We start from the raw sequence: 21,209 nt of genomic DNA, 5'->3' as shown, positions 1-21,209 counted from the left end.
AGATTTCACATGAGTCCTCACTACAGAGAAGCCAAACAGTTAATAAAACAAAGGCCTCCTGACTGAATTTTGCAAATGATGCACTAAAAATCTTTCCTGTGTCTTGCTGTTCTTAACAGCACTATACTTACTTCATCCTCCAGCTTGTGGAAGTCAGTGTCTTGCTGCCAGGCAAGGCAAACCCAGTAAAAGCCTAAATTAGCACTGCAAATTTCAAAATGCCAACCTGCCTCCCCTGCTGCATATAAGGAGTAGCTCCAGGTCTGGCATCAAAGGAGCTCCTTCCACTGCTCTCTTCTAGTGTCTCCCTTTGTGTGTGCGTGTGTGTTTTTAGCACTTCTCCAACTGAGGCGCAACATGGGCCAGCAGCAATTCATCAGCAGTGCGAACAGAAAAAGAGGCTTTACTTCTGCCGCAACCATTGGAGGCAGTGGGGCAATCAGAGTCAGCGAGGTGCCCCCGAGTCAACCAACGGGAACCACCTGCATGTATGCAGGTGCCAACACTAGCCGAAGTTTCCATAACTTTGGTCAACAGCACAGGATGTCCTGTTGTGCAGAACACCAGAGAAGAAGCAAGCACCTCTTGGAACCTCTCTCTCTGGGGGTCGACCCACACGACCATCAGGCAAAAGCACGTGAGAAGGAGCAGATAAAGGACCTCAACAATCAGTTTGCTTGCTTCATTGACAAGGTGAGATGATCATGACCCCATTTCTTTCCTCCCTCTTCATATTGATTCCAGACTAAAGGGACTGCAGCTGTGATTGAATATTCAGATATTCAAGGCAGAATGAGATTTCCAATCAACGTTGCTCCGTGATACTTTCTGAAAATGGATTCTGCATTATACCTGGGGAACTGGATTCACATATGAATATGCTTCTCAACATTTGATTGCTATATACGTGATGACTGAATGTGTGAATAGTCTCAGTTGAGAAGCACAGCATTTGGAGGTGATGGTGAAATAAATGTTCTCCCTCTGGGGTTATGTGTGTGATGGCCCACTCATAATACTTAGGACCAAATTTCAAGTTATGTTGGAGCTCTGTGAGTGAAACTCTGTGTCTGGATCTCCCCATGTACAGTAATTCTCTTTTCGTAAAATAATCTGTGGAGAGGTGTAGAATTTTTAAGCCCGCCAGTGTTCCTGTCAGTGGCTGAGTGTGGGGTGGGGTGATCTGGATTGAAATCATAGCACAGAAGAAAAAGGTTAGACACACACCAACACTCATACCTTGCACACCATGGCTTTGATCCAAATTGGGAGTGGGGGGATCCCTTTACAAACTATCATGTGGAAGGCCAGGAAGGCCTGGGTTCAAATTGTTGCTCAGCCACAAAGCTTACTGGGTGATCCTGGGCCAACCACTGTCTCTCCTAGCCTAACCACATCATAGGGGTGCTGTGAGGATGAAGGAAGGGGCATATATATATATATATATATATATATATATATAGTTGCTCTCAGCACTTTGGAGGAAGGGTGGTATAAAAATCAGATAAAGAGATGAACATGCATGTGTGGATCAGCTTTAATTTTCCACTGAATGGTCTCTCTTCATTTATTAGGTACATTGTTGTGAACTGCCCAGAGAGCTTTGGCTATTGGGTGGTATAGAAATGGAGACAGACAGACAGACAGACAGATTTTGAAGCTTCACTAACAGGAAATACAGGAAATACTTGCAGCTGCACTCAAGTAGTGTTGTGAGGTAATTTTAGGTTCTGGATTTAAAAGTTTTCTGGTGAGTGTGTGTGTGTGTGTGTGTGTGAGCTCTTTAGATGGTAATGTGAAAGCTTCATGCCTGAGTAGGGATTGGAACCTGGATCTCAGTCAAACAAACTAGCCAATTCACTTCACCACACTGGCACTTTAACATATCGGAAGGTAGGGAGGGGAGCTTTTCTGGCAGACACCACTGCTTCCCAGTGGAGGCTGGTGGCTCCAGTTTCAGACAGGTGGTGATTCCATTCTGGGTTTCAGTTAGAACCAGCCAGAGCTCTAAAGGTGCTATCCAAGGTGCTGCACCCTATCCCCAAAATGGGTTCAGCACCTTGGATAGCACCTTTAGAGCTCTGGCTGGTTCTATCTAGAACCCAGAATGGAATCACAACCCCTCTGAGACTGGAGCCACCAGCCTCCATTGCTGCTTCCACAATTGCCTCAACCTCAGCTCTTCACTTTTTAGAAGTTAAACACTGTCAGATCCCTCCATACATACAAATATATATATATATATATATATATATATATATATATATATTTGTATATATATAACATAACTCCCTTGCAAACCAATTTGGGCATATCAACACTAGGAACCTGTATCAACCTCATATGACTGTAACTGCCATTCACCCCACTCCTCTCCAAAGAACCCTAGGAATTGCAGTTTGATAGCGGGTGCTATTGTTGTATCTCTGCATGAGTCACTGCTCTGGATGCTGAGATGTTCTCTTATTGATTCTTAGAGTACAGAACTACAGGTCTCTGGAAGAGGGAATGAGCATCAAACCAGTTTGTTGTGTAGATGTGCCCTTTGAGTTTTCAAGAACTGCTAAGTTATCTGAGAGCAGATGTGGAGAATATTGAGCTGGGATACTTCAGTTTTACTGCCTCGGGTTCACTTGGTTACTTTATGCCAAATCAATCAGTTAACCCAGCTTCCAAATCATGTGAAGTATTAGTTCCCCTCTACTCAGCACTGGTTAGGCCTCATCTGGAGTACTGTATCCAGTTCTGGGCACCACACTTTAAGAAGGATGCAGACAAACTGGAGACAGTTCAGAGGAGGGCAATGAAGATGATCAGGGGACTGGAAACAAAGCCCTATGAGGGGAGACTGAAAGAACTGGACACGTTTAGCCTTGAGAAGAGAAGACTGAGGGGAGATATGATAGCACTCTTCAAGTACTTGAAAAGTTGTCACAGAGAGGAGGGCCAGGATCTCTTCTCGATCATCCCAGAGTGCAGGACACGGAATAATGGGCTCAAGTTACAGGAAGCCAGATTCCGGCTGAACATCAGGAAAAACTTCCTGACTGTAAGAGCAATACGACAATGGAACCAATTACCTGGGGAGGTGGTGGGCTCTCCCACACTGGAGGCCTTCAAGACGAGGCTGGCTGGACAGCCACTTGTCAGGGATGCACTGAGCAGGGGGTTGGATTTGATGGTCTTATAGGCCTCTTCCAATCCTACTATTCTATGATTCTATGATTTGCCTGTGCACTAGGCCATGCTACTGTGCTGTGAAAATACTGCTAGAATGCTGTGGGAAATGATAAAGTTATTAAATTATCAAAAGTTCTTGTATGCCCAAAGGGTTCACCCAGAGAGGGGGCTCTTGTGTCTCTGCACGAGTCACTGCTCTGGGCTTGCCTCCTTCCAATCAGCCCTTTCTATAGGTGCCTAACACTGCTGCACCTCTGCATCAGGTGTGATTAGGTAATTCAGCCATGTCCAATGAGTGCTGCTTGCAGGTTTCAGAGGGTCCTTGGTCAAGACACCCTCACTGGGCCCCCTCCCTCAGTGTATCTGCCTTCTCACACCATTGTCACTGGCTGTTATTGCTCCTCCTCCTCTTTCTCATCACTGCTACCACTTTCTTGCTTGTCAGGCAGACAGCCAGGGAGCAAGGAGGCCGTGGCATCTGCTGCCCCTCCTTCTCACCACTTCTGTGGTCTTGATCCTTTAATCCCCTTTCTGCTGATATCAGATTGTACTAATTTTTAATGGCTGGGACAGATTATATTGTGACATGCCACACTGCTACATTTATTAAGCTGGTCTAGGAAAGAGGAAGGGTGTTTTTTTAAAAAAAAAAAAAAATCTCGACAGACCACACTATAGGGTATTGAGCTATCCTAATTGATTTAATAATTTGTAGTATACCATCAGCTGTTGATGGTTTGTTAAATTATTACCTGTTATTCTGTCTTTGTATCTTTCTTGCTTTGTGTTTTAAAATGGATGTATATGTAAAAGCCTGGCTGGCTATTGAGCAATAAACTGCACTGAACTGAATTAACCCCATACTTCAGAGGCATCTTGAAAAGTGGCCTTGATTTGTCCACTCAGCCGTGCATTAATTATTTGCCTAACGCTGACTTAGAAGTGACGTGTAATATGGCTAGGGATGTATGGATTATGTAAAATCCTCTCTGTCTGTGTTTCATGAATTGTCGGGCACCTTTTGTTCCATTGTCCTCTCACAGATGGATGTGAATTTTATTTCATTATGTGGAAAAATATGCAAATAGTTCCGTAAGAGGGTTTGGAACAATTTACCTAATTTACCTTAGTACATAACATTTAGTGAATTGCCCCCCATTCCATTCAACATTTTCCTGAATATATTTACCAGTCTCAGAAGAAACTTGCATATTTTCCTACGAATAAATCTGTGTACATTTTGGGAACATTAAAAAAAAAGATCCTGAAGTCCATGGACTTCCTGTGGTCTGAGGGGGCTGGTCAGCTGTGGATTCCGTAGGTTGGATTCTTAGAAATGTGAGCTCATTTTAGTCCACCTCAAACTTTTCCAGCATCCCTAAACGTGATTCATGTATTAATTCACTTTCTAAGATCTCAGTGGCTTAGCAGCAATGTCCAATGTTTTCTTTCCTTCTGGATTTCAGGTCAGATTTTTGGAGCAAAGGAACCAGTTCCTGGTCACCAAGTGGGAGCTGCTGCAAAGCCAGACGGTTCCGATGGTGCAGAGAGATCTCAAGCCACTCTGCGAAAACTTCATCAGCAGCCTGAGGAAAAAACTCGACTTCATGTTGTTTGAGAAGAACATGCTGGAAAGCCAACACAAAACCATGCAGAACCTGATTGAGGAGAACCGGCGCAAGTGAGCAACCGATCAAGTAACCTATTTTCACAGCCGGTCCTTGCAGTTAGTGAACATGGAGTGATGCCCCTTATACAAGCACTGTTTCCACAGATCCAGGCTCAGAGCCAACGTTATGGCTAGAAATAGGAGCCCTTCTTTACACACACACACACACACACACACACACCCCTCCGGAACCTCTAGTGTTATGAAACTTGCAATGTGACATCAGCCCTGGCTTGGGCCATGTTGCCACCTCAGGTGAGCTACCACTGCAGCACCACTTCTTTTGGTGGTGGTGGTGATGGTGGGACCAGCAGCTCCCACCCTCCATCCCAAGCTGTTTGGCCAGCCAACTGGCAAGCCGGTCAGCCAGCCAGCCAGTCAAACCAGCTGGCTGCTCCCACCCACTCACCCACCAAAATTGCTTGGCTGGCCAGCCAGCCAACCCAGCTGGCCATTCCCTCTCTCTCATGCATGCATGCACATGCACTCACCACTCCTCCCTTGCGCCACAGCCATGGGGTGCCTTGGAGAAGTCAGCCAAAATATATTGTGAGAGCTCCCAAACTATCCCAAGAAGGTCGGGACCTCTTGTGAGAGTTCGGGACTTATTGTGATAATTTGGCCAACCTCTCCAAGGAGCCTCACGGCTTGGGCAAAAAGCAGGTGGACAGGTGGGTGGACAGGTATGCATGTGAGAGTGGTGAGCTGGGTTAGCTAGCTGGCTGGCCAAGCAGCGTGGGTAGGTGGGACGGAGGCAGGCCAGGGATGGAGTGAGTGAGAGGAAGCAGATAGTTGGCTTGGCCGGCCAAGCAGGTCAGGTGGGAGGGTGAGTGGGTGGGAAGGAGCAAGCAGCTGGGCAGGAGGGAAGGACTGAGCAGCCAGCCAGCCAGACAGCCAAGTAGGTGGCCAGCAGCACCAAGAAGCAGCAGGCCCTTTGGAGGGGGACAGCAGTGCAATTTGCTGCTCTTTCCATTCCAGCACCTGATGCTCCTGCATCAGGCAGCATCATTATAGGACTGGCCCTGTAGGGTGTCATAATGCTGCAACTTTCTTTGCACTCTGTTGGCTGAAAAGCGGGGGCGGAGAACTTGCACCATGATGCCTTCAGGTCACCCTTTCTGTAACAGTAGAGTTTCCCTTCCAGCATTATCAATGCCAAGGGGGAGGGGGTCGTCTACTTGCTGAAGAGCCATTGGGGTTGTGCTGCTGGCCCTAGTACTTATGTCATATTGTTCCCTCTCCTCCAATGGCCACGTGCTGAATGTAGACATCTGGGAAGCCTATGCAGGGCTGATGTCAAGGGTAGGCATGGTTGGGCACCTGCCAAGGGCCCACACCCCAGCAGGGTTCCAGTGAGAAGAGCCCCCTGAAGTTGCTCCTCCTCTATACCATTGTAGCCTGCTTGTTCACCTGCCTCTCCCTCTGATCCAGACAATGGAGATGGTGAGAAGGAGGAGTAGGAAGGAGGACTTTCAATACTGGATGGCATAAAAATGTCATGAATAAACAAATCAATAGAATAAATCCCTGTCACTGACAAAGTAGTTCTGTTAGGCCTTTGGTATTTGACAAAAATAGGCACCATCCTAATGAAATGTTTCCTTGGCCAATAGGACAAGAAAAAGCATAGACATTTTCTTTTCCCTGAAATGCAACCATTTGATATAGAATTTGAAACTGGGAAGCGCATTCTTCAAAAAGATTGGTTCTCCAGATTGATACATATGAATATACCAGGAGATGTTTGGATACATGCTACAGGCACAGAGCTATGTTATTAGGGATGTATGGATTTTATTAAATCCATCCCATCCCTGTTTCATGGATTGTTAATCATCTTTTGTGTGCTCAGTGATGGAATTGGATTTTCTTTCAGGGATGTACAAGAATTTCATTCTTCTTTACAAATGCACATTTGCACTCAAGCACACCAGTGCTAATGTGCACGTGCACATTTGCACATTAGTGCTGATGCACATTTGCGCAAATCCCCCCCCCCCGGTTTTAAAAAAATGATCTGCAAGCCCATGGCATCTGGGCAACTCGGAAAAAGCCAGTCTTCTGCAGAATCTGCCGGTCGGATTAATAGACACCTGAACTCATTTGAATCCACAGTGCCTCCAATATCTGTACTTGTTTTTATTATTTTTATTATGTGTTTATTTATATAGCACTGTCTATGTGCACAATACTTTACAAAGAACAGGTATGACAGGTCCCTACCCCAAAGGGCTTACAATGTAAAATTGGCATAGGGAAACAACAGAGAAAGGGGGCAGGTAGAATGGAGGCATGGGTTGGCAGGGGAAGAATATGCAATTATCTCAATGCTTTGGCTTAGTTTCAGTATAAAATATAGGGTAATATGTGTTAGGTTTCAGGGAGGGTGGGTAGCTTGAAGGACTAAAGGAGGTAAAGATCAAGGATTGTGAAGGCAGTCTGGGATGGTAGAGGAGCAATTCCAGCCCACTTCAGGAAGATGCCATTTTGACTGGAGGATTGTGGGTAGTTGGGTGGGGAAGACGTGATTAGAAGAGGAAGTGCTTAACCCTTTCTCTTTAAAAATAATTTTTAAAATCCATTAAAAATGTATCCCCAATCCCCCTACACACAGGTATGTGCACACAAACTGGGATTCCAGATGTGTTATCTTTTACACACATGCTTCTGGAACTCCATGACGATAAAATCTGCTTTGGGGGAAGACATTTGGAGCAGGAAAATGGCCAGCAAAGAAGGGAATAAAAACATACCTCCTCTTCCTGCCCCTGCAGCTTCTCAAAACCTCCCTCGCTTCTTTTCTTTTACTTAAAATTGCAATCAGGGCTTTGTTATATGTATAGTATGCCCTCCGCCCTCAGAAGCAGGAATCTAGATGTGTGCTGCTGTGTAGTCCATGCTTGTTTCATGTGCTGAGAAAAACTGACTCTCTTTCTTCATCACCTTCTCTGTTGGCCCCCTTCATAAAATCCTGCAAGATATGAAGAAGAAGTCAACAGACGAGCACGTGCGGAAAATGACTTTGTCTTACTTAAGCAGGTGAGCGATGCATGTCAGCCAGGGCCACCTCATGAAATGAGGATGCCTGAGGCAAAGGTTGTTGGTACTTAGCTTTTCTATGTGAGGCTGTTGATCAGCTGTATCTACTTTTGGTTTTGTCACGGAATTGAGCTCCAAGCACTACACAAAGAGCAATTGTTTTCCTGCTTTTCTGCTACATAACCTCTAGGTGGCACTGTGATATAGCAGAATAGTGCAATTGCACAAGTGGAAAATCATTTTCTTTCTCTTTCACAAATAATACAGCATTTTCTCTGCTCTAAAAAACTCACTGGAAGTGCTGTTTAAACACAGAAGTGAAAATGGAGGGTCATGACATCATCTAATGAACCTGTAAACAACTGTGAGTAGGGAATGACAAGTGCACAATAAATGCCTTGTGTAGAAAAGCTCACAGAAACCAACCAGACTGGCAGATGAATCTTACTTCAACACTGGCAACAGGACAGCATCCTTGACCATACCTAAGGGCAGCAGGCTAACAGGGGGGTGGGTCAAGGCTGGCCACATGGCACACACAGCTCTGTGTTCCACCACTTTGCTGATGCTCCCTGTTCCGCAGCATCTGCTCCCCCAGGCTGCCTCCTCACTCTGTCTAATAATAGGGCTGGCCATGATTTCAGCCGAAATGGAGGAATAAAAAGGGATTGTCTAGATTTATACTCACACTTGACAGGGAACTGCAGCTAATTCCATCTTATGTTGCACATCTTTGTCACATGTAAACTTTCCATTTTTGGGGTGTACACATTCAAAATATTTAATCTGAGTATCCTTTTAAAAATGCGCAAATATGTCCTACTAAGAGGAAATCCACACAAGCACAGCAAGTAATTCTGGGTCAGCCATTTCTCACTCCAGATGGATGAGAGAAATAGTAGAGAGGGCAAATTGCTCCGCTAACAGGAATAATATGGTGTGCTATAACTCAGCATGAACATGGTACTGATCCTGAAGATTGATGCTCATATTGATCAGCAATAATCTGCAAAAATACAGCCACATTGAAAATAGGGATGGCAGAGAATTCCGCCACGGATCTCGGTGAGGACGACTGACAGTGCATTCAGCCCCCCAAAATCTGTGGCAGAACGGCCTGCCCCCCCACTCCCCCGCAGATCCCCCCGGGACGGGACTTACCTGGGGCGGATCTTCCGGGTGGCGGCAGCTCCAGTGGCGGCTTCGGCGGCTGGTCTTCCGACCGGCTGCCGCCGCCGCCACCATTTGCAGTCTTGTCGGGGGGGGTGTTACAAGACGTGATAGGCTACGTAAAGACTTACATAGCCTATCACGTCTGGCTTAAAAAAAAAACACGTACACAAATGGCAGCGGCTACAGCCGCCGCCATTTGCGTTCCTTATTTTTGGCCGTCTTAGTCTACGTAAATATTTACGTAGACTAAGACGGCGAAAATAAGGGGAACGCAAATAGCGTAGTGGACGTTATTTGCGTTACCCCTTATTTTCACCATCTTTTTTTTTTTTTAAGCCAGACGTGATAGGCTACGTAAGTCTTTACATAGCCTATCACGGCTGACTACAGGGACGCAAACGGCGGCAGCTACAGCCGCCACCATTTGTGTCCCTGCTAGCCAGCGGCCTGATGTCCGGCTGCTGGCGGAGTCGGCCGACAGCTCTGTGGAATCCCGGTGGAGTGTAGCCGGCCGGCCAGGATTCCAGGGGGGGGGGATGGAGCACCTCTCCCCCCCAGCAGAACCCGGTGGAGCCAGGTAAGGGGAGTTTCGTACATCCCTAGTTGAAAGAAAGAATTACAGTATGCTCCAGCAAGGATGCCACCTTTCTGACTGCACCTAACCAGTACAAGATTGCACCTGATGTCAGGGTGGACACTGAGCCCATAGAATCCCAGAGTAGTTCTGATTCTGAGGAAGAGCAGTCGCTCCTGGGAGGGGAGCACGCTCCTCTTTCCCAGGGCCAACAGCTGACGGAGATTCCTCCCACCAACATTCCTAGCTTAGATAGCAGTCCAGGGAGTAACAGAGCGCGTATAGCAGACTTGGTGGACGCGCGACGCAGAGAGCAGCGCCAGATGGAGGGCGTGGAAAGGAGGCGTAGTGCCCGGTTGGCGCGCAAACAACGGCTGCGCCCAGAGGATCCAAGGGAAAAGGGGAGGGACTCTCCCTAGTCCTTAAGCTCAGGGGTTTGCCAGTAATTCCCTTTCAAACGGGGACCAACTGTTCCAACTTAGGGCATAGGTACTGTGCTGCTCAGATCTAGTTGCAAACGGTATAGTTGTTAAGTTGTAAAAGAAGAATAAAGCTTTGAAAGGAATCCCTTTGTCTGTGTCTGGACTTGGCTACTGGATTAGACTGAGAGAGGCCTCCAAAGAGCCCTTGACACCTAACCAGTACAGTTTCCTGAGTGGTGGCCTGTATTAGTCTCCTGCAGCAAAAACTACAAAATGAATAGTTTTCAATCATTTTCAATAACTACCAAAAAAGAGATATTTTTAACGTTCCTTCTGACCATATCCTTCAAAATTCACACTTCTCTGAATTTTGCAGTGGAATTGTCCAATCCAAAAATGTGTACAAAATGCACTTATTAGGGGAAATAACATCAAAATTTCGTTATATATGGGGAAATTGCTTGCAAAAAAATGTGTACACTAGGCAAATGTGCATACAAAAATGCATATATTCGAAGAAATGTGCAGAAAAAAATGCTTATGAATTTTCATGCAAATGTTTTTAATTATCAAAGTTCAGGATGAACTGAATTTAGGACTGAATAAATTCTCAAAGTTTGAGACGAACTGAACTTAAGACTGGAAAAATGAGAAAGTGAGAGAAACTGAAATTGAAAGATTTGTCTGTCTCTATTGTCTAGTATGCACAGACGCATGAACACATATTAAAGATGTATGTTTCAAAGAATTTGTCCACACACATTCATTCTATGCATGGAGAGGAGTCCCAACAAGTGAGCAAGGCTAGTGTGTACTGTCTCAGCATCTGAAATGGCTAGAAAATTGTGGAATACCTGGAAAGAAATGGATGTACAGTAATCCTTCCAAAATTCATGTTTAGCCAAGTCCATCTTGCCATATTTCATTCACTTTTGGAAAATTAGAATCGTATCCTGTACAAAGACCCATAATCAGAGACATTAGAGGGTTGTAGCCAGATGCCTCATCACCATTCTCCTTGACATTGAAATAACATTAATATTCCATTCCATTTTTCCCCCTTCCAGGAAGTTGATGACATATTTAAACACCAGAAGGAACTGGAATTGAAGAAGGAGTTGCAGAAAGAAAATATACAATTCCTGAGAAACTTCTTTGCCCAGGTCTGTATCCTTACATTGCAACATGGGAAGCCGTTCTAATTCCTCCACACAGACATTCTAATTGTGTGATACATGCCCTATCAGTCCAAAATACATTTAAGGATCTGTACCTGAGGTGACGTGCCTTGGCTTATGTCATAATTCCCACTGCTAGCTAGGGGTGTACGGATTCCCCACCATCCATTCTGGAATCCATGGGGGGGGGGGAGGTGATCCGTTCCTCCCCCCCCCCCACGGAATCCTCTGGAACAGCTCCACTCCATGAGAATTCCATGGAGCCGCACAGGCTATAGAGCCGCTTGCCTTGCCAGCCAGAGCCATTCACCTCCGCGCCGATTGCCATTTCTTAAAAAAGAAAAGAAAAAAGGGGTGATCGGCAGGATGTGCCCATAGGCTTATACACAAAATAGACCCGTGAATCTTGCATATTAGTCTATGGACTTATACACAAGATTCATGGCTCTATTTTACGTATAAGTCTATGGGCACATCCTGCCAATCGCCTTTAAAAAAAAAGAAAGAAAAAGAAACGGCGATCAGTGCGGAGGAGGCAAACTGCTCCAGTGGAAGAAGTAGCCGAGTGCTGTTCTGCCTCCAATCCTCCTGGAGCAGAGGTAAGTGGTGCCGATCTGCCGCGGATTCCTGAGGCTGGATTCCAAAGAATTCGGCCTCATTTGAATCCATGGCGAATTTCTCTAACATCCCTACTGCTAGCTATAGTAGAGATGTTGGAGGAATTCGTCTGAAGGGAGGGGGGAGGTCGGCAAGCTACCAGCAGCTTGGCCTCCTGAACTTCGGCTCATTTCTGCATTGAGTTTGGCCAGTTTGTGGATTTCCCTTTTTTATTATTATTTGCATAAATAGGAAGTTGCACAAATTGTGGCTGCAATTTGCATAATTTGTGTACATTTCAGCTGTAACATGTGTACATCGCAGCTGCAATTTGTGGAAATCACACACACCACAGTTGCAATTTGTGCAACTTCCTATTTATGCACATTTTAAAAATGGGAAAGGTTCTCAGATTTTGGGCAAAACCTGTGTCTCAGCGCATGAATGCAAGCCAAGTCAGAGGCACTGTGGAAATCCGGTGAGCCCCCAAAGGACCAAATTTCCTGGTGATGGACATCCCTAAGCTACAGAAGGTTTGATTCCTGTGCAACAGAGGAAGCTGCCTTATATGGAGTCAAACCATTGGTCCATCCAGCCTAGGATTGCTGACACCGACTGGCAGCAGCTCTCCAGGGTTTCAAGACAGGAGTCTTTCTCAGCTTTACCTGGAGATGCCAGGGATTGAACCTGGGACCTTCTGCATGCAAAGCAGGTGCTCGACCACTCAGCTATGGCCATTGATCTGTTACTTCCATTTCCATACAGGAGTCTTGGTGATTCCGTTGGAATTTTGTTCTAAGCAATTTATGTTTAGGATCACAGCCTTTGGATCTGTGCCATTGTCCTTTCAGAATGGTTAAATGACTGTCACCTCCTCATCCTCCTTACCAGCTCCTGGCTTCTTCAGGCCAAGGGAGGGTAAGGAAATCACAGAATGGAAGCATCAGCACTTTCCTTGTCCCTCCTCCTCACTCTCTGTCCATTTTGCTGCAAAAGGTGAAGCAGAAAATGTCACCCCCCAGCCACCCCAACCGGTCAATGTGCATAGTATGCAAGCTCAGGCAAGTTACTACAGCACAAGAGGCTGAAAATCCCACAAAAAATTATCCCTGCCCCAGCAGGAAAAATACAATAATAAATTGAGTAACAAACCATTTGCTGCCCTTTCATGACACCCTAAATCTGCTGCCTGAGGTGGCTGCCTCATTGTGCCTAATGGTAGGGCCTGCAAAGAAGATGCTACTGAAGAGGGTGAGGGTGAGTGGTTGTGGTGGTGGCACTGCTGAGTGTGCAGCTGAGCTCTCCTGTTGGTTGTAATGACTACTACTGCAGTCAGGCAGAGACATCTGTACTCTTGGAGGTTGGTTTACACTTTACAGCAGGGGTAGGAAATGTGCTGCCTATAGGCACCAATGTGCCCCCAGACACCTTTCTTGGCACCCACCAAGGTGCCCTAGACCTCCCACTTTTATTTTTTAAAAAACATTTTCTTACTAGCAGCTGGGATTGCTGTGAAAGAGGCATTTGTTTATGTGAAAACTGGGGGTCCAAATGAGTTGTTTAACGTGTTGGGGCTCAGACCACATTTCTAGCCTTGTACTCAGTCCTTTGGGTTACTTTTCCTTTTCCACACCTCCCATGACAGCCATTTTGTGGTGTTGCCTAGGAGAGTTTCTCAAATTGCCAAATATGTCTGCAGACCATAAAATTTGCCTACCTGTGCTTGATCCTGTGTCAACCAGTGCAGACTTTATAGAACACTCAGAGAGGGGCCAAAACGTACATTCATTTAAATCTGTATCTACCAGCTACATCTTTTTTTTTTTTTACTCTGGAGTAGGAGGAGGGGGCTCAATCCAGATTTTTAAAATTCCCCTACTCCTCACGGTAGGGTCCCTATCTGGATCAGGTGGAGCTCCACCTACTTTAGAGTGAAAATTTAAAAACAAAACAAAACACGTAGTGGCTAGAGATGGATTTCAAGTAATATCTGTTTTGTCCCAGAGCCTTTCCATTAGTTGAGAGTGAGATTTTCACAAGGCAAACTATGCAAATTAGTCTTGGTCCCCCACCTCAGGATAGACTGCTGATGCCATCTCCATTGCTATGGATCAAGATCTCATTCAATTTCTGTGAAATCTGCAGGAGCATGCCATGTTGGATTGTCGACGCTATGATACATCTGTGGTTGTCAACATGGACAACAACAGATGCCTGGACATGGATGCTCTCATCCAGAACGTCGAACATTGGTACCAGGCTGTTGCACAAAGAAGCAAGGAAGAAGTTAATCTCTTTTACAAGAGCCAGGTATGATCAAAGGCCATGGAATGGGTTGAGGTAGTTAAAAGATCTACAATTCTCCTTCTCCAGGATCCCAACATTAGGATAGAATAGGGATGTATGAGGATTTTGTTTCAGTTTACAAATAATTGGAACTTGCCCTGATCGCAACCCTGAATGTGAATGCAAATGTGTGCGAGCACATTTTCCTCCAAAAGCTTACACATTTCTGAACTTGCAGTCACATTCGAAAGATGTGTTTTGTTTTGTTTTTTAAACTGCACTTTAAAATGCAAGAGCATTTTCACACTTTAGTCAATGGGGGAAAGCACATACTTTTGAAAAATATGCACAGAAATATGCACTTATCCCTTGTTGTTGTTCAGTCGTTCAGTCATGTCCGACTCTTCGTGACCCCATGGACAATAGCATGCCAGGCCTTCCTGTCCTCCGCTCTCTCCTGGAGCATGCTCAAGTTCATGCACTTATCCTTAGGGATGTGTGAATCAGCAAAACTCGAACTTGCCAAAGTTCTCCAGATTCCCTCTCAAAGCTCAGATTGCGAGCTTTGTTTTTTCTTTTTGCATGAAAATCTGTGTGTATTTTTATGCGTATTATTCCAAATATATGCAGTTATGCATATATTTGAAATGTACACATTCTTCTCCCATTGACTGACGTGTATTTGTGCGCATTTTCAAAAGTACAATTCTTTCTCATGTGCATTTTTTAAATGTACCAATGCTGTTGAACACAGTTTTTTGGGGTCCATGAATCACACTGCAAGCTCAGAAATGTACGGAATTTGACCGCCGAGTGCACCCAAGTCTATGTTGGGCCCAGAAGTTGTGAACTCGGTAAAATCCTGATCAAAAATTAACTGAAATGAATTTCTCATACATCCCTACCTTTCCTATTCAAATGAAATGGAAAACAGGTCACAAACAAGAATGGGAGCAAGATGAACCAAGCTCTGGAGCTTGGAGAATTTTTGGCAAGCTTGAGCATCCTTGGTTCCCCTATCCCAACACTTTCTTTTGTTCCATGAATCACATCACGAACTTGGAAATGTGTGGATTTCAACTGCAGATTGTGTTGAGGTCCATGTTCGATTCTGGGAGGTGCAAACTCTGCACATTCTGTCAAAAATGAACTGAAAATAATTTATCATACATCCCTATTCTTGCTCCGGGTAACCCTGAACTTCTATTTGAAGAGACAAAGTTTCTATTCGCAATGAGGTGAAGCTAGCACTGCCTCTCTCCCAATAATTTAGCACAAAGTGGGACAACTACTCCTTTGTCTTCCCTTTGGGTATTAGATTGAGGACCTCCGGAAGAAACAATGCGAGTTCCATGAGAACGTGAAAATCAACCACAGTGAGATTACAGAGCTGAACCGGCTGATCCAGATAGCACGGTGCCAGGTAGAAAGTGAGAAGAAGAAGGTAGGGATGCTCTTGTGTTCCCAGGTTTGAGTCATGCCTTTTTTGGTGCAATGCAAGTTCTTAAAGATACTTCCACTTGCAGTTTAGAAATGGATCTACTTCTTCTGACTGTGGTGGTGATGTAGTCTCATGCAACACTGATCTGGGGTAAAGAATTACTTAAAGAATGATTTAGAAGGCAGTCAAGGATACAGTTCATAAAATGAGAATTTGATGCACTGGATGTGTGAAGACAGTGGTAAATGACCTTAAGGTGGCAAGCACATGAAGACGGAATGGGTTCTTCTGCAGTACTACCAGTAATTCTTGGCTTGGATCCAACTCCTTTGTTGCACCCATGGAATGGATGCCACTGGCGAAATGGGACTTCTGCATCCTCTCCTCCTCCCTCCACTCCCCTATGTGCCCTCCTAATCTGCTCTGCAGGGTTGGAGACCATCTGGAGGATGTTTGGATAGCATGGGGAGGGGCTTCAGGGGGAGGAGAGGACATGGAGTTCCCATTCTGCCAGCAGTATTTATTCCACAGGTGCAACAAGGAAGTTGGATCCAAGCCCATATCTATATTCTATTTAAAGGTATTTCTGAAATCTGTATTTCCTGGCTAAGAAAAACAAACCTTGGGAAGACTCATAATGCCCACCACAAATACAAGGTGGGTGTTACAACCCCATAAATCTTCTCCAGCTCAGATTTTAATCTGACCTAGAGAAGAATTCCTTTCCCCCATCCCATCCACCCTGCACCCAAACCCTCTCCTTCCCCTGCATGATCGTCCCAGCCCCAGGTTCCTTCCCAGGTCATGGCAATGGGGGGTGGGGGTGGGGAAAGGGAGAGACCTCTTACTGCTACCACAGCTGCCAGATCCAGCAGCCAGGACAGTGGGTAGAAGGGAAGGGGGTTTGGAGGCTTACAGTTGCTTGGTTGGGGAGGTAGGAAACAGAAGGGGGAGAGAGGCTTGGAGACTCATGGGGATAGAGGATGGGGTAGGATAGGGTCCAAATTAATTCAGAGTATGGATGGTATGGGTGCCAGATTCCATCCGGGAATCTGGCGGAAACTTCCACCACCACCCATGCCCCTGAGCCACACAAATATGCAAATATGTGCATTTGCAAAAATGCACACATTTGTGTATACATAAAATGGGGCTGTGAATGGCCCACACATGCAAGTTTACAGGCAAACAAACACCTGTAATCTTGCCTAGATTGGCTATTCATGGCCCCATTTTGCATGTATGCAAATATGCGCATTTTGTGATTGCCATTTCCCCCTGAAAAATGGCGATTGCTGAGCTCGATGAGGCCGCCTGGGTGAGTGTGGGTGGCTTGGTGAGCAGAGAGGAGCTCAAACATGGGTCTGGGTGCATGCAAACAGGGGCAGGGGCTGGGTGGGCACCCAGAGGACTCAGACCGGGTGTGTGCCTGCCCACCCATCCCTATTCAGAGTGCTCAGAATAAGCTATGCTGTTTTCCAGTGTTGGTCAGAAATGGCTTGGCTTATTCCGAGCCACTCCAAACTGAACCTTGGGGAACTTCTGCTATCACTAATTCTATGTGTCCAGAGCAGAAATGGAGTGGGGCACTAACCATGGACTCCTTTGCCCCCATGAAAAGCTCTCATTCTTGCATGAACTGAGGGTGCACTGGCAGTTGCATGATGCGGCAGGAAGAAGCTCAATAGTAGGCAGGCAAGTGATCTTTCAGGAGCACTTGTCCTCTGAGAGTAGTCATTTTATTCAGAAACCTGTAATAAAAGCTTCCAAGGAACTCGGGGGTCCCGTAGAATCATAGAAAAATAGAATAGTAGGGCCGGAAGGGGCCTATAAGACCATCGAGTCCAACCCCTTGCTCACTGCAGGGATGGAGTGTTGGAGTGGGAAGATGGCATAGAGATTGAATGCAACCACTCATGAGACTTGCAGTTAAATTTGGAATTTGGCATGATGTCATTTAGAAGTGTTCTCCCCTGTTTCCCAGGTTGCTTTCCTGCAGGCAGCCATTCATGACACGGAACAGCATGGAGACTGCGCTCTTAAAGATGCCCAGGCTAAGCACAAGGAGCTTCGGAATAACCTGCAGAGTCTCAAGGATAAACTGGCTTCCCTCTTGCGGGACTACCATGACCTCATGAACACCAAACTGGCCCTTGATATTGAGATTGCTACATACAAGACACTGCTGGAGGGTGAAGAGAACAGGTGAATGCAATATATGGCATCTCAAAAGATGAAGGATCCTGTTTCTTTTTACTAATTTTCCAGCTGAGATAGGATTAGTCCACTTAAACATGCTATTCGCTATCATATACAGCCGCCTTCCCCAGAATCCACTGGTGCCCTCCAGATGTTTTGGATTTCAACCCCCCTTCAGCCACAGCCAGCATTGCTAATGGTCAGGGATTCTGGGAGCTGAACACCAAAACATCAGGAGGGAACCAGGTTGGAGAAAGTGGAAATACAGGGTTCAGCCCAGCGGTGCATCTCAGACAGCTGTGTATCTCAGCAGGAGGCATCAAGTCAGCCTTCAGCTTCAAAGTAAAAACATGGCTGAAGTGCTAACTGTACAGGGATCACCATTATTTATTTATTTGTTTGTTGTTGTTGTTGTTGTTGCAGTTGTTGTTGTTGTTCACCGGGGCTTTGCAAATGGATCTCAAATCCATTCTTGATGGGTCGATTCTGATTTAGTGGTGAGATTTTGTAAATTTATATAGATGGTTTTAAAAGGGGATTGGACAAATTCACGGCTGATGGATTTACTACTCATGATGGCTATATGCCAGCTGATGGGAAACAAAAGTGGGAGGGAGCTATTGCCTCATGTCCAGCTTTTGGGCTTCCCAGAGTCATCTGATGTTGGTCACTGTGGGAAACATGATGCTGGTTTATATGGGCCTTTAGGAGGGCTCTTCCTATGTTCTAACCTTTTTCTTACATTCTTAATCTCACCGTGGGCATAAATTGATTTGGTGGCCATAGGCAAGCTGCTTTTTCTCGGTCCTAAGCCCTCATTTGCAATGCCAGAACTTGCAGGTGCTGTGTGCAAATGTCTCCTTGGACCTGGAAGGGAAAAGGAACCATTTGTGCACAGCGACCTCACCACTGCTGTGTGTAAACGGCTCCAGGGAGGGAGAAGGAGGCACTCACACACAGCCTGGCAATGGCGGAAGTAGGGATGTACGGACTGTGTAAAATCCGCTCCGTCTGTGTTTCACAGATTGTCAGGTGCCTTCTGTTCCATCGTCCGCTCACAGATGGATGCAAATTACTGGTTTTTTTGTCATGCGGAAAAATACGCAAATAACTATGTAAGCAGTTTCATAACAATTCACATAATTTACCTCAGTACGTGACATTTAGCGTATTGTCCCCCATTCCATTCAACATTTCCTCAGCAGAAAATTGCATATTTTCCTACAAATAAATATGTGTAAAATATGGAAAATAAATCCAGAAGTCCATGGGCTCTGCATGGCCTGATCTCATTTTAGTCCGTCTCAAATTTCTCCAGCATCCCTAGGCAGAAGTCTGTGAGCTGGCTCAGCTCAACCTGTGTTGGGTAGGGCCAGCTTGCATATAAGTGAACAGGAGTCAGGGTGGGGGAGTGGGCTGAGCCAGCAAAAATGTACTGAGCTCTACCCTGCAAATGTTATTCTTAGATACATGGTACATAAAAGCTAAGTTCTAGCTCATTGCTGATCAGGGCTGGTGTCAGGAGTCAACATGGCTGGACAGCTACCAAGAGCCGAGGGGCTCAGAAGGTTCCCCACTGAGAGCCAGTGTGGTGTAGTGTCTAGCGTGTTAGACTGGGACCCTGGAGATCTGGGTTCTAGTCCCTACTTGGCTATGAAGCTCACTGGGTAACTTTGGGCCAGTCACTGACTCCCAGCCTAACTTACCTCACAGGGTTGTTGTGAGGATAAAATGGAGAGGAGGAACTTGTAAGCAAAAGGAAAATTTGTAATAACAAAATTTGCTCCCTGACCACGCTGACCCTGTAGTATGGACAAGTTTCCTAATGGATGGTGGTGCTTTTGAAGGAGCCATTCTGTGTCAGCCACCCGCCATCTTAGATTACCTCAAATGTAGTGCCTGACCTGATATCAATGTTTGTTTATTTGTTTGTTTGTTTATTTATTTATTTATTTATTTATTCATTTCATTTCTATACCGCCCAATAGCCGAAGCTCTCTGGGCGGTTCACAATGTTGGGTCAGGCATTGCATTGGGAGTGAATTATGATGGCAGGGGGAGAACCTGTAGCAGAGCCAACTGCAGGCTCGGCTCCCATGTAGAAGTGCCACCACCCATGATGGCAGTCAGCCCCTCACCTCATGCCCTGCCCCTGGGCAAGCTTCCCTGGAGAGTGGTGGCCTCAATGGGAGCCCAGTCGGCACTCAGTGCTTCCATGCAAAAGCACTGCTGCCATTTGCACAGGAAAGATGGTTGGTGAGTGACACAGTGGCAAGTGGAGCAGACGTTTGGTGCAAAGGGGAGTTTGGCATGGCAGTGGAGGCAGAAGTCTGATGGCGATAGGGACGGCGAGGTCCAGAAGTTTGGCAGAGGGGTCCCATCAGCATGCCATGCCCACGACCCACCAGAGTCTGCTGCCAGCCCTGTAGCAGACAGTTATGGTGTGCTATCCATCACATAAAGGATTACCTTCACCAGCTTAGTTCAGACAAGCACATTTCACTCAGCTGGAGGCCTCAGACTAACTTTCCACAGCAAAACAAAAATGCTGTTGCTAAGAGTATCTTTTAAAGAATCCCCATTTGAATTATGATTATTAATTGAATTATTAAGTTTCCATGCACTTAATTCCAAAATAATTAGAAAATCCATACGTGCACAAAGGTATTTCATAGTCATTAACACCGAAGATAACACTGCAAACTAACTACAGAGTTTAAGAAATCTCCAAACTTTTCTTCTTCTTTTCCCCTTCTTTAACAGAATATGTACAGGAGCACCTGTGAGTTTGGGTAAGGAACCTGAGCATTCCTTTTATTTTCTTCTATAAGCTGAAACATTTCATTTCACTGTACTATCTGCCTCTGAGATCTATGAAATATTGTAAAGGTCACTCACTAAATGCATAATTCTCTTGCAGCTGTGATGAACACTACTTGTCCAGTCCACAACAAGTCCACAATGTGAAAAAGCAGCCTGAACAGTGGAAATGAAGACAGGGTGCATATATGGAATGTGGGTGCGTTTTTGTAGGATTGGCTGATGAAACTCCAAAAGAGAAGCTGCATGTAGCCAGCATCATTGCTAGTCTGTTTGGTCTTATAGGGTATGGTCATCTGTGCCATTTAGGGCAGAAATGAATTGGGGTTTTGCGATATATTTATCACATGAAACAATTGCTGTGTTTGGATATCATGATAAACTGTGGTTTTTCATCACAGGAACGAGCCCAGACTTCCTCCAGGTTCGTATTATCCATTCTCCTCCAACACCATTGCAGGAGGTGTTATTAACCACAACTTATCATGTCATCTGATTCTCATAAACTGGTTAATTTCAACTACAGTTTATGAACCTGCCTTGTTTTCATTGACCATAGTTAAGATCAACTACAGTCTAAAGTAGGGATGTTGAAGAAATCCATTTGGGGAGTGAAGTTCGATGAGTTTTC

General features: G+C 45.5%; 1 protein-coding gene across 1 annotated transcript; it reads left to right on the top strand.

The window, feature by feature from the left end:
• Positions 1 to 357: 357 nt before the first annotated feature.
• Positions 358 to 20,725, top strand: LOC146353629 (keratin, type II cytoskeletal 2 oral-like). Its single transcript, XM_084829761.1, has 9 exons — positions 358 to 693; positions 4,647 to 4,861; positions 7,828 to 7,888; positions 11,125 to 11,220; positions 13,978 to 14,142; positions 15,437 to 15,562; positions 17,544 to 17,764; positions 20,522 to 20,550; positions 20,679 to 20,725. The coding sequence occupies exons 1-9, from the start codon at positions 358 to 360 to the stop codon at positions 20,723 to 20,725; spliced, it is 1,296 nt and encodes a 431-aa protein (XP_084685887.1).
• The last annotated feature ends 484 nt before the right edge of the window (positions 20,726 to 21,209 follow it).

The sequence above is a fragment of the Heloderma suspectum genome, chromosome 2 (genome assembly GCF_057233095.1).
Source record: "Heloderma suspectum isolate Gila_16-S chromosome 2, 16-S_ref, whole genome shotgun sequence".
NCBI classification, from domain to species: Eukaryota; Metazoa; Chordata; class Lepidosauria; order Squamata; family Helodermatidae; genus Heloderma; species Heloderma suspectum.
This window is presented reverse-complemented; position numbering and strand designations above follow the sequence as displayed.

Excerpts from the sequence above, each read along its gene's own strand:
- LOC146353629 (XM_084829761.1), top strand. The coding sequence starts at position 358 with ATGGGCCAGCAGCAATTCATCAGCAGTGCGAACAGAAAAAGAGGCTTT. Across the intron at positions 11,221-13,977 it reads TGAGAAACTTCTTTGCCCAG|GAGCATGCCATGTTGGATTG; the intron begins GTCTGTATCCTT and ends TGAAATCTGCAG. Across the intron at positions 14,143-15,436 it reads ATCTCTTTTACAAGAGCCAG|ATTGAGGACCTCCGGAAGAA; the intron begins GTATGATCAAAG and ends TTTGGGTATTAG.